Below are 12,780 nucleotides of genomic sequence, written 5' to 3'. Positions count from 1 at the left end.
CTACTTGGATACAGTCTGGACATTGAGTGATTTGAACTTTGCTTTTGACTTTGTTTGAATGGTCTTTAGATTCTCATCGTGATGACCGACATGGATTGGATCCCAATCACCAAACAGTTGTTGTTTCCTATCATGGTCATTGATGTCAGCAGCAGAGTACCATTGATCTTTGTTGTCCATGATCACCTTGAACATGTCATTGATTGCTCTTGGATGATGTGATTTAACTACATCAGTCACAAGATGTAATCCAGGATTACTATTGACCTCTATCAATAGTGGCTGATAATGATCAGTCAACATGATATCGAATCCTAACAATTCGAAACTATTATTCCTATGACCTTCTGATGGCCAAGACATCAATGTAGTTATAACCAATGATTTGATCTTATCATATATCATGTCATTCCAGATATCTCTATCATGATTATTGCTATCGTGTGGAATGAGTAGGTTAGTATGAGTATTAGAAGTATATAAATCAACAAACCTACTTCTTAAGATAACTCTTGAATGTTTCCAATGACCATTGATTGTGTGGAATTTCAATATCATGATCACCTTTGTACTCCTTCTGTACTTGATGGTTGGTGAGATGAGCGAACCGATCATGGATGTTGGCAGTAGAGTATTGTACACTACAGAATCGTAGGTAGCAATCACGATAGAGGAAGACGGTCAATGGATTGAGACTGGTGACCAATACAAATTGACGTATGTCAAACTTGCGATTCATCACGAGCAGAGGACTCTCCACATACTTCTGGGCGATGAACTGATGTTCATGCTCTTTGGTATACTGGAGTAGTTGATTGGCATCGTTGAATATCTTGATTCCTACGCCTCTGGCCATGCTGGATGGTTTGGCAATCCAAATGTTGTTGGTTCCATCAATATGTGGTTGAGGTGCGTAAACATAGGTCGACGACATGTCCATTGATTGAAAGTGTACATCATCGTCATTATTGGACAACAATGATTGAGTGTTAGTGGAGGTGGAGCATTGTTGTTGCGATGTTGTTGGTCTGTAAAAGTCAAGAAGGAAGCTGTCCCTCTCACTTTGATTGCTGAGTAGATAGGATCTTGGAAAGAATGTCTCAATGTGTTGTCTGACAATCTTGTCAGCACTGCGACGATAGAGTCTGTTGAGATTGGTAGTCAGTCCACTCTTTGTTCCAATCTCATCATAGTTTGGGAAGTGATTGACGATCTGATGTTCATTAGCCACAAACAATGAATTCCATGACCATCCCCATTTGAAATGGTAGTTGCTGGAGCAAGGTGGATGTTAGTACGATGTAAGACTTAGAGGTCAGCTTCCAATGTGGTTGTGGTAGTCGTACCTTGCTTTCTTATTCTCCACCATGTTCCTTTTCACGAGCTGTTCAACGATCAAAGAGTGATTTGAAGTGAACTGCTCGATTTGGTATGTCCTTTTCCTCTGTTGTCTTGACAACTTCTCTTTGATGCCGTCCAAGTCAATGACAGTAGAATGGTGTTGTTGTACATCATTCTTATCAACTCTAGTGTTGATGTTGTCGGTGGCACTAGACATGTGAACCAGAACCATCAACATCATTGCTAAGAACAACAATATCGTTCTCTGGTTTTGTTTTATCAATGTCATTGTTGTTGTTATCTATATATATACATGCTATGTGACATGCTAACAATCAATGATTGTCTTAGTGTAAACAAATCCATTAGAAGGACGTCCAACAATATCTTGATAATTGATGTATTTCAAAATTTATATTACAACGGTTGCAGGTTCACTTGTCAAAGTTGTTCACAAGTCTACTTACTTTTGATAGAGATAGAGATAGAGATATATAGAGATAGATAGAGATGAATAAGGAAGAGAAGGAGATTGACCTCGCAGTGTTGGAGTACATGCGAAAGAGAGGATATGCCAACAGTGAGGCTATATTTAGACAGGAATCAAACATTGTAGCGACGGGCAGTGACTCTAGTGCCATCGAGCTAGACAAAGGCAACATCGCACAGTACCTACTGTTCTACAATCAACAGGAGCATCTCAACCCTCAAAAGTATCTCGAGTCCTATGTCAAGCTACGCAATTGGATTCATCAATCATTGGACATCTACAAGCAGGAGTTCCTCTCTATCCTCTATCCCATCTTTGTTCATTGCTATATCGATTTGATATCTAAAGGTTATCCTAGTCAAGGTATGTGTACTACATCATTGACTGGTCTTGATTGATATGACTGACTGACTGAACGACACAACAATCATTGATAGCATTTGAACTGATGGAGAAACTAGGTCCAGAGCATGAAGACTACTACGACGAAGACTTGAAGTTACTACGTGGAATCAGGAACTATGAACATCTAAAGGAGAATGAGGTATGCTTACAATGTGATCAGCAGCACTTGGTTGCTCTTGATATTGTAAGGGTGCGTACTAACTACATCAATCACATTATAGTTGGCCAGTACATTCAGAAACAACAGTTGGAACCTTAAGATGTGTGCATACTCATTCGAACTGCTGATGTCATTCCTTCATGAATCAAAGTTCATTCTCATCATCAGTATCATCAATCAATACTTCAACATCAAAGGTAGGATATGACATACGAACAGGTGATATGGAACTATCGAATTGACATTAATGTTCGCTACCTACGTTAGTTACAAACACCAGACCAGGAGCAGTGGATGACGAATCACTATTGGGTCAGTCAGAGATTGATACTAGTGGCGTCAACTCAATGCCAATCTTTACAGGTCTATTCAAGCAGGAGGAGGACGACGAGGCAATGTTTGAAGATGAGAAGAAGGTAATACTACCACATCCTTTCATATCATTGATTCAGCTGATCAATCAATACTAACACTCGAGACTCCTCACAACAGAAACTAAAGAAAAAGAAGTTGACCAAAGAGGAGGTGGAGCGACAGAGCAGATCAAAGTCAAATGTTCCCTTGCCCAAATTGTAACTACTACTATCCTCTGTGTCATCATTATCATTGTAGACCACTTAACTAACATTGATTCTCATCTAGTAACGATGCATTCGAAGCAGAGCTTGGAAATGACATTGCCAAGTGTGTGTCACTGTCGGCTGCCTCTCTACCATCGATTTGTTGCTACACATTCTTCAACACATATCAAGGGTAGGTACAATACTATGAATATGAGTAGTCCATCACATATTGACGTCCTCTCTCAATCATTGATACAACACAGCCTGAACAGTGTCGAGATTTCAAAGGATGCAAGCTTGGTCGTTGGTGGATTCTCAGACTCATCTCTCAGATTGTGGAACCTTAAAGAATTGGCAAGCAAGCGAGAGTCTTCAAGGACAGAGGAAGATGATGAGGCTTCATCATCCTCCTCTACAAAGAACAAGACTGCAGCACCTCTAGAAGGAGATGATCCAAATAACAGAATGAGATCGTCAGCATTGGACTCTGACTTTAGAACGTTCATTGGACACAGTGGACCAGTCTATGGTTGCTCAATGAGTCCAGATAATCAGTTCATCCTGTCTTGCTCAGAGGACAACTCTGCTCGTCTTTGGAGCATGGAAACAATGTCAAATCTAGTGGCCTACAAGGGACACAACTATCCAATATGGGACGTGTCATTCAGTCCCTATGGCTACTACTTTGCAACAGCATCACATGACAAGACTGCAAGACTCTGGTGCACCAACTATATATCACCAATGAGGATCTTTGCTGGTCATCTTTCAGACGTTAATGTAAGATTTTCTTGTGAGGGTGACTCTCTCCTGTACACTGCCAGCTCACCATCATCATCATAATCAACATGATCTAGTGCGTCAGATTCCACCCAAACATCAACTATCTTGCCACTGGCTCCAGTGACAAATCAGCACGTCTATGGGAGTGTAACACTGGCAAGTGTGTTCGTATTTTCATGGGACACCGTGCACCGATATACAGTGTCTCCATTTCACCAGACGGCAAGTATCTGGCCACTGCTGGTGAGGACACCAGCGTGGTTCTATGGGACTTGGCCAGTGGAAAGAAGATAAAGAAGATGGACGGACACACCAAGACAGTATACTCGCTCGACTTTAGCATGGACAGCACGATTCTGGCATCAGCATCGGCCGACTGCACAGTGAGGCTTTGGGATGTCAACAAGGCTTGCTCTCAGACATCACTGAACAACGATGACTCGACCACCACCAAGACCCCAAGCAAGAAGTCTAGACTAAAACAGAGAAGGTATGTTTACACAGTATTGTCAGTAAGTAATCCTCACCATTTGTTAACCTTAACACCCTGTCACCATCCAGATCACCAGAGTTGATGGAGACCTATCCAACCAAACAGACACCAGTATTCAATGTTAACCTTTTCCAGACGCAATCTACTCCTGGCCTCTGGTCCTTTCACAACGAACATCATATAAATAATGAGTTATATACATTTATATTTTTTGTTTCGAGAGATAGTGGTTTGTAATATTCTCAGCATTCGTTTGTGTGTTGTACATTGGTCATAGTCATTCGGAGTATTACCTTATTGGTCTTGTTATTATATTCCAATAACACTTACATAAAGTAGTAATGTCAACAGCATCAGGCTTCCAACTGCCTCCCCTGGTCTCGCCACATTGTATCGTTTGTGAATGACGAGATTGATCGCATCTGCTTGTTGATGGCCTGTCATCTGTTCAGGTCACAACTAAAACACTCCATACACTTTCATAATGTGTCAACGCTACGAAGAGATTCCTTCTGGGGAGACTACGACTGGAATGTGAACACTATAACCTACCCATCAGTGGAGCGCTACAACAATCACTCATCAGCTCATATCCCATAGAGGATAATGATCATACTGCTGCCACGCCAGCTTTAATAACATCTCTTCACCTCGACGGAAATGAACCGATCCCACTTGGAGCCATTCCACACACTGTCCAGTACCTGACCCTTGGCGACTCATTCAATCAACCGTTGGTCCCAGGAACAATCCCAAGCTCGGTCATGATTGGGGGAGACTTCAATCAATCAATGAGCTCAACACATCCAAGGTATCTATTCTTTGATTGACTTTGATGTATATATATATTAACTAATCAATGTTTTAATAGGTTGCTCGTGTTTTGCAAAGGATATCAATCATGAGTTGGAAATTATACATTTATATCTTTGCTTTCTTTGTTGTCCTTTCAAATACATCCACACTTTTGGATGATAGAAATGAGTCTATGCTAACCATTGGTGTGGTCAGGTGGCTGTTGTAGATGCTGTTACTGTTACTGCTACTGCTACTGCTAGAACTTCCAGTTGTAGTAATGATATTCACACATAGGTTTTGGAGTTCATCATCCACAATGAGGCTGACATTTGATGGGATCGGTGTGGAAATGAACTCCGCCAGTGCTCGGGATTGGAAGTAGTTGCCACGTATGTCCAAACACTTGAGTGTTTGATTGCTTGTAAAGCATTGAGTGAGTGACAGAGCTGCCTCCATACTGAGGAAATTGTTGTCCAGCGAGAGATGTCGAAGTGTCGTGTTGGTTTGAAGTGCAACAGACAAGTGATTGGCCCCATTGTGCATTATCATATTGTTGGATAGGAATATCTCCTGTATCATCTTGTTGTCTTTGATTAGCTGTGCCACTGCTCTTGCACCCTCGTCTTGAACCATATTACGACGCAGACTCAGAGAGCGAAGACAGGGTGAGGATCTGATCGTGTGTACTATCAGTGAGCAGTCAGAGTCGCGCAGGTTACAATGATCAATGATCAAGGTCTTGAGGTGTGTGGAGTTGAGGAGGTAGTTTACAATGCCTATAGGTCTAAAGTTGGCGCATGACACTATCTCTAGATGGGATATTGATACCAACTGATTGTCCTTGACTATGTTGTCAATGACAACATTGTTATGATGATGATTGTGGATGGTTGTAGTAATGTTCATTTTTGGTTCATCATCAACATGATCATCATCATCTTGATTATTGATGTGATCTAAGGAAGATAGTGTGTGTCCATCATTGTCATTGAGAGCAAGTGATGTTGATCGACTAGAGTATGTTGAGCGAACAAAGTGAAAGAATGATAGGTGAACACTCTTGACTGAAGGGAATCGATCCAAGATGGCTATTAGCTGATCTGTGTCGAACTCCTTTATGAAAAGATGTAATAGTCTGTTGTCTTTGCTATTATTATTATTATTATTATTATTATTATTATTATTATTGATGTTGTTGTTACAGGGATTACTAGTATTGTCAACAACAGTATGTAGGTAATGTTGCTTTCTGAACTGATATAATACATATGGATTCAACTCTAGAATGTAAATGCTATGGTGTGCAATATCAAACCACTGCTTGCAGACAGAGGCGATGTTGATTGAGTTGATGAGCATATTGTAGTTCTGTTGTTGTTGTTGTTGTCTAAACTCTCTTGAAGGACGATTGGTCAATACCCTTAGGTTCAACGATAGTCTAATGATGTACTCTACCACCATTAAAGGTAATAAGCTAAACATCTTCACTGCCCTTTCCTCTGTTGGGATATGACACTAGACCACATGTATATACAGCCTAACTCCTCTCTTTCTCTCTGTTTGTTGTTGTTTCTAGACAAACTTTTCAAACAATGGAGTGTGTTCGTTTTATTGTTGTTGAGACACTAATGGATAATTTTATCATAAATATATAAATTATATATAATTTATAAATATATTATCCAACATCTACTTGTTTTTATTTATTTATTATCTAATTGAACTATCAAGTTGTTGTAATTCAGATAAGTGAAAAACCAAGTTTAGATCATTTAATTAAATTAATTAATTAATTTGTTCATCTCAAAAACGGAGAAAAGTAAGAGAGTTTGACTTGACTCCCACAGAAGTGCAACCACACCATCACTTGAACACTAAATACACATACATACACACATACAAATAACTATTTATCTATTACACATAGTATTAATATAAATAACTATAATAATAATAATAATATTAGACATACAAGAGAGAAGAGAGAGAGAGAGAGAGAGAGAGAGAGTGCGTGAAATAACAATTACTTTATGAAGCAAAAGAGATCGTCTGCTCAACGCGATGAGTGGAAGGGTGGCGACTACTTCCCTCTCGAAGACATGACTCAACAACCGCAGCAGCATCATCGACAGGACCGAGCAACCTCATCGAACGCTGTCGACGACAATGAATCATTCCTTGAGAACTCCAACCCATCAATGCCAGCCATTCACAATCTAGACGAGTTTCTCACCAACGTCTACAATTATTATGTTGCCAAAGGCTTTTACTGTATTCTATTCGATCATTTCTTTGAACTATTGTATGTGTAATAATAATAATCAATATCTACAATCAAACCAAGGTTTACTAACTAATCATATTATTATTACTTTAGCACATCATTATTCGTTGTTACATTCTTTACATTCCTAGTGTCATTTGTCGACTACTACAAAGTACTGTTTGCCGATAGCAAGTCAATCAACGAGGTTGTGGACTTTTCAAGGAGCGTACCATCTTGGTTGATCATCTTCTTGATATTATTCTGTTCATATTGGCTCATGAAATTCTTTAGATTCCTCGTTGAACTCAGATCCATCTTTGAGGTCAAAAGGTTCTATCATGACGTATTGCGCATCACAGAGGTATGTTGACACTGCAGCATACAAATAGACATTGTCATACTCATATACTTGTAACACAAACAGGAGGACATACAAACTATTGAATGGAGTAAGATTGCAACCAAACTTGTTGGTGTTCCTAGACTCTGTCTGGTCAAACAGAATATGAGTGCACTGGATATTGCCAACAGAATCATGAGGAAAGAGAACTACATCATTGGAATGATCGACAGGAAGATCTTTGACCTCTCAATTCCCTTCCCATTCCTGAGACAGTACAAGTTCATCACCAAGACTCTTGAATGGAGTATCATGTACGTTCTCTACAATCACATTTTCGATGCCAATGGTGTTGTAAAGGAGGAATATTTCGATCCAACTCAAAGAGATAGACTGGCCAGAGGGTATGTAACTTGTTTTAAATTCTTATAATATCTATCTGGGTCAATCACTAACCAATCAACACAACACAATAGTCTTACAAGGAGATTCAGAATGATTGGTCTGGTTGGATTGTTTGCATCGCCATTCATTTTCTTCTTCCTTCTCATCTACTACTTCTTTAAGTATGCTGAGGAGTTTAAGAACAAACCTGGCTCGTTGGGCAGTCGTGAATGGTCTCCCTTGGCCAAGTGGAAGTTTAGAGAGTTCAATGAGCTTCCACACCTTTTCAATATTAGGTATGTCTAGATGCATTAATTACCACATACATAAGAATACTAACACATCACTCGTTTCAGACTGAATCTGAGCTATCCACATGCCAACAAATATGTTGACAGCTTCTCATCAGAACTTCTTTCTATATTTGCCAAATTTATATCATTCGTACTTGGATCAATCCTTGCAGTGTTCCTGGTGTTTGGAGTGATCAACGACGATTTCCTATTCAGCTTTGACCTATTTGGACGCACGCCCATTTGGTACGTTGGAATCTTTGGAACTGCACTGGCTATCTGCAGATCTCTCATCCCCGAGGAGAACGAGGTGTTCAATCCCGCAAAGCACATGATCAAGGTTGTCAAGTACACCCATTACATCCCAAAGAGTTGGAGTGGTCGAACACATACCTACACTGTTCGCAACAGATTCCTTAAGCTCTTTGAATATCGTATTGTGGACTTCTTGCGCGAGGTCTCCTCTGTGATCTTTGCCCCATTCATACTCCTGTTCTCCCTGCCAAACTCATCCTTGGCCATCCTGGAGTTCATCGCAATGTACACTGTCAACCTTGAGGGCGTTGGCAAGATCTGCATGTTTGGTACCTTCACAAACCTCTCACGCTATGGCAACACTCTGAACCAAGCCAACAAGAGCGGCATGGTTCGTTCATTCTCAGAAACCGACCACAACAGCCACAACAAGCAAGACAAGGTTGAGAGATCGGTCGTCAACTTTAAGATTGCCAATCCAGAATGGCATATTCCTGATCACGATGTGTTGGAGGAGCTCAACAGCTACATTGGCACTGCCCTCCAGCAGCAGCAACAACAGGAACAACAGGAGCAACAGCAAGAGCAGCAATCTCAGAATAGCGTCATTTTCAATGGAGGCAGAGGAAAGGAACCCTCCTATCGCTCAGCATACCTTGACAACATTGAGGACTCTAGAATCATATCACCAGAGTTGCTGAACTTGGTCTACAACTCTGCTCACTCCAATGACAACAGTGTCCGATCCTCTGGCAGATTCAACTTGGACAACGTATCTACCAACTGCATCAATGACCTCCAGCAGTCCTACTTTGATTCACAGATCTTCCTCAGTCCAATGAAAGACACTACCAAGTACAACAGAAAAGATTCCGACGACAACGACTATGTCTAAATGGTATCAACAAGGCTTTCATCTATTTGTATAAATCATTAAATAACAACTATGTACATGTTTATAAATCGAGTGTTCTGATAATGATGATGATAATGATGATTAATCTTGATACCAATTGAGAAAGAGCAGTGCAATTGAGAGAGTGATGAGGAATATGAGTACCATGATCCTGAAATCGAATGACTTCTTTGTTGCCTCTTGCATTTGGTTGTTGGCTCGCTCAATGTAATTGGTGGCATCCACATTGGTTGAATATATCGTATCTATTGTTTCCCTCTGTGCCATGATGTGAGGAGTGATCTCATCGAATAACTGTGTCAACTCCTCTATTTGTCTTTCAATGACACTATGTTGTTTGTTGGGTATTTGATTGATGCATTAGACATGTGAACTATCAACTACCTCCTCCTCCTCCTCCTCCTCCTCATCCAACCAATACATACACCATTTGGTCTGACAGAGTGTTCAATTCATTAATTAACAGTGCGTTCTGTTGTTCGTATATAATAGTTTGCTCTTCATCCAAATCCAATTCTCTGAATACTTGTTGTTCACTGCTGTCCTCCTCACCAATGAGAGCTGAGATTCCTCCACTTGACTTGATACTTCTGTCACCAGAAGCAGTAGCTGCTGCTGCTGTTGTAGACTGAGTATCTTTCAGCTTTGCCCTGCTAGATGCTTCCAGACTGGAGTAGAATCTGTGTCAAACAATAATTATGCAATGTTAGAGCCTTTTCTGACTAATACGTATACTCGTGTTATGATTACCTTTCTGTCTCCCTGGCCTTTGAAGACAGTCTGAATGAACGTTGCTTCTTAAAGTTCTCTGACACATGATGTAGATGCTCCTTCAATTGATCCAATATATTAAAATACATATATACTCTGCTATCGAATTGATCTATTCTTCGAACAAACATATTGTCTGGGTCATCTCTCAATATGGACATATCATCATCATCACCATTGTCACTATATGTTCTCTTTGGTGGTGGATTGTTCCTATGTCTCTCTATTGATTGGCGTGATGATGATGTAAGTGTAAATGATCAATCCATAAGATAAGACATCAAATATTTACCCTGGATAACTTTATCCAACTCATTAAGATTGCCATTGCACATCTCTATCAGTTCCAATGACTTGCTATCGATAAGATCGCGTTGCTCGTCGGTCATTGCTGATGACCTTGTTGACACATGCTTGGATGTGTCGACATAGGCTTCTCTATTCTCATTCAAGAATGCCTGGAGTAAGTCGACATTGTGAAGCTGGAAGGATATTGATATTATTGTCAGATGAATGGGTCATTATGACCTCTCCCTCTTCCCATTGTCAATATCCAATGCCTTACAATCTTGATAGCAGCCTTAAGGATGACATCGTTCTTATCCCTAAGAGGTTTGTCTCTGAACAGTTTCTTTTGTGCTGCCTTCCTCTTGTCATGGTGCCCACTGATTACACTTTTCTTGTTGGCAAGCTCAAAGAACTGCTCGCTTATATCCATCTATATGCTATTGTGATTGTTTGATGTTGTGATTGATCAGCCTGTTGAACTAGCACCCACTCAAACGAGAGTCCGTGAAGCGTAATTGTGACAGAAATAAATGCCCGGGTTTTTTATCACCACCAATTCATATGATTTATTTTGATTTTTTATAAAGTTCAATGTGTTCTTCCCGAGGTCCAGAATCCTGCCTGGACCAACCACTACTTTGATCTCACAGTGTTCACAGTCCAAGGGTACACTCTTAAGGACATATACGATCGTTGTAAGTGAATTTGGCCATTATCTTTGACGACAATGTTAGCAATAGGACAGACATCAGCAATAATATGCTGTCATAGGTTATACAGTGATGATCATTGCGAGCAAAACATTTGGAACAAACGAGATGACACAACAGATATCAGCAACAGCTTCATAACAGTAATCAATTGACGATTTGTTGCAAAAAGAATCCTATTATACAACCATGGTTGCGACGAGTCAGAATCAACATACAACATGGGCCTGAGGTGTAACTCTGTTGTGTCAACATCACATCCACAGCGAATAACAACACCAACGACAACAACAAAAGACCACAACGAGGAGGAGACAACATTATCTATCAATGAAAACATATGTTGAGTACACCATGTACTAATATCCACACACAACACAATATAAACACATCTAGATCAGAATGACTCAGAAGAGACGTAATCACGGAAGAGCTAAGCACGGTCGTGGATTGACCAGAGCCATCCGTTGCACCAACTGTGCTAGATGCGTTCCAAAGGTATGACAGATTGGCATCAAATATAGGAGTGACAAACAGATCACCAAACAATCACAAAGTTCTAACTTTGGACACCACCAAACATCATCATCCTCATCATTGATTTTATCAATCACAGGACAAGGCAGTCAAGAGATTCTACATTCGCCCAATCGTTGAGAATGCCGCTGTCAAGGATATCTCTGACCAGGGTCTCTTCACTGAGAAGAAGTACAAATTCCCAAAGACTTACCTCAAGTCCCAATATTGTATCTCTTGTGCTATTCACTCTCACATCGTCCGTGTCCGCTCGGTCCAGGATCGTAAGATCCGTACCCGTCCACAGAGACCAGGTGTCAGAGCTTTCAAGCCTTCCACCAACTAAATAAACTAGTTTTACGCACAAACCTATCAGTACATGGCACACATGTCTTTATGTTTTTGTCTATGTTTATTGTCCAAACCAACTCTTCAGCCACGTGACCAAGCGCTTAATAAGTCTAATTGGAAGTGGGGAGACATCCTTAATTATCAACTGGTGATTGGATTGTTCATGTTCCACCTTCTGTTCTTGTCCCTGTCCCTCCTGTTCTTGTTGTTGTTGTTGAATTGGTTCTGGTTCAATGTCTTTAGAGAGAGGATCATCTGCTGTTGGTTTTGTTGCGGATGCAGCGGTTGATAATAGTTCAGACTCGAATTGAATCAACATCTCTTGCTTCTTCTCAAGAGCAATCCTTTGCTCTTCGAGTGCAGCTTTGTCACTTTCCAACCGCATTTGCTGCATCCGTAATATCTCCTCTTGCTGTTTGATTTCAGTCTCACTCTGCTCTCGGACAACCTTGAATAAAGAGCGTTCCTGCTCCAGACCTCTGGTTTCCTTGTCGACTCTTTCTTGCAGCTCCTTTAAACGCAGCAGCTGATCCTCATCCTCTCTCTGGTGGTGTTGGTGGCTGTTGTGATTATTGTCCATCTTGTATGAAATCCTTAGTGGTATCAAGTCAACAAGCTGTTGGAATAGTGAAGGATCTGTTGGTGGATGGTGATATT

The 12,780-nt window shown here is 40.5% G+C and overlaps 5 protein-coding genes across 5 annotated transcripts; 3 read left to right on the top strand and 2 right to left on the bottom strand.

Moving 5' to 3' along the window:
- On the bottom strand, positions 1 to 1,558 carry SAMD00019534_021680 (hypothetical protein; the record flags this gene model as incomplete). The annotated part of the gene is made up of 3 exons (XM_012901466.1): positions 1 to 436; positions 498 to 1,274; positions 1,347 to 1,558. 3 exons carry the CDS (start codon positions 1,556 to 1,558, stop codon positions 1 to 3), a joined length of 1,425 nt encoding a protein of 474 aa, XP_012756920.1.
- Positions 1,559 to 1,845: 287 nt separating this feature from the next.
- On the top strand, positions 1,846 to 4,413 carry SAMD00019534_021670 (hypothetical protein; the record flags this gene model as incomplete). The annotated part of the gene is made up of 8 exons (XM_012901465.1): positions 1,846 to 2,194; positions 2,269 to 2,375; positions 2,458 to 2,589; positions 2,889 to 2,968; positions 3,039 to 3,149; positions 3,223 to 3,739; positions 3,817 to 4,232; positions 4,304 to 4,413. Coding segments are annotated over 8 exons (1,822 nt in total), but the record flags the coding sequence as incomplete, so codon positions are not given.
- Positions 4,414 to 7,063: 2,650 nt separating this feature from the next.
- SAMD00019534_021660 (hypothetical protein) lies at positions 7,064 to 9,466 on the top strand (the record flags this gene model as incomplete). The annotated part of the gene is made up of 5 exons (XM_012901464.1): positions 7,064 to 7,335; positions 7,411 to 7,660; positions 7,724 to 8,043; positions 8,116 to 8,319; positions 8,380 to 9,466. The coding sequence occupies 5 exons, from the start codon at positions 7,064 to 7,066 to the stop codon at positions 9,464 to 9,466; spliced, it is 2,133 nt and encodes a 710-aa protein (XP_012756918.1).
- A 102-nt stretch (positions 9,467 to 9,568) lies between these two features.
- On the bottom strand, positions 9,569 to 10,976 carry SAMD00019534_021650 (hypothetical protein; the record flags this gene model as incomplete). The annotated part of the gene is made up of 5 exons (XM_012901463.1): positions 9,569 to 9,815; positions 9,913 to 10,167; positions 10,238 to 10,481; positions 10,551 to 10,740; positions 10,824 to 10,976. The coding sequence occupies 5 exons, from the start codon at positions 10,974 to 10,976 to the stop codon at positions 9,569 to 9,571; spliced, it is 1,089 nt and encodes a 362-aa protein (XP_012756917.1).
- A 682-nt stretch (positions 10,977 to 11,658) lies between these two features.
- Positions 11,659 to 12,118, top strand: SAMD00019534_021640 (hypothetical protein; the record flags this gene model as incomplete). Its single annotated transcript, XM_012901462.1, has 2 exons — positions 11,659 to 11,754; positions 11,873 to 12,118. 2 exons carry the CDS (start codon positions 11,659 to 11,661, stop codon positions 12,116 to 12,118), a joined length of 342 nt encoding a protein of 113 aa, XP_012756916.1.
- Positions 12,119 to 12,780: the final 662 nt, after the last annotated feature.

Source organism: Acytostelium subglobosum (genome assembly GCF_000787575.1).
Source record: "Acytostelium subglobosum LB1 DNA, scaffold: scaffold4, whole genome shotgun sequence".
In the NCBI taxonomy this organism is placed as follows: Eukaryota; Evosea; class Eumycetozoa; order Acytosteliales; family Acytosteliaceae; genus Acytostelium; species Acytostelium subglobosum.
The sequence above is the reverse complement of the archived record's forward strand: the minus strand, read 5'-3'. Positions and strand labels throughout refer to the sequence as shown.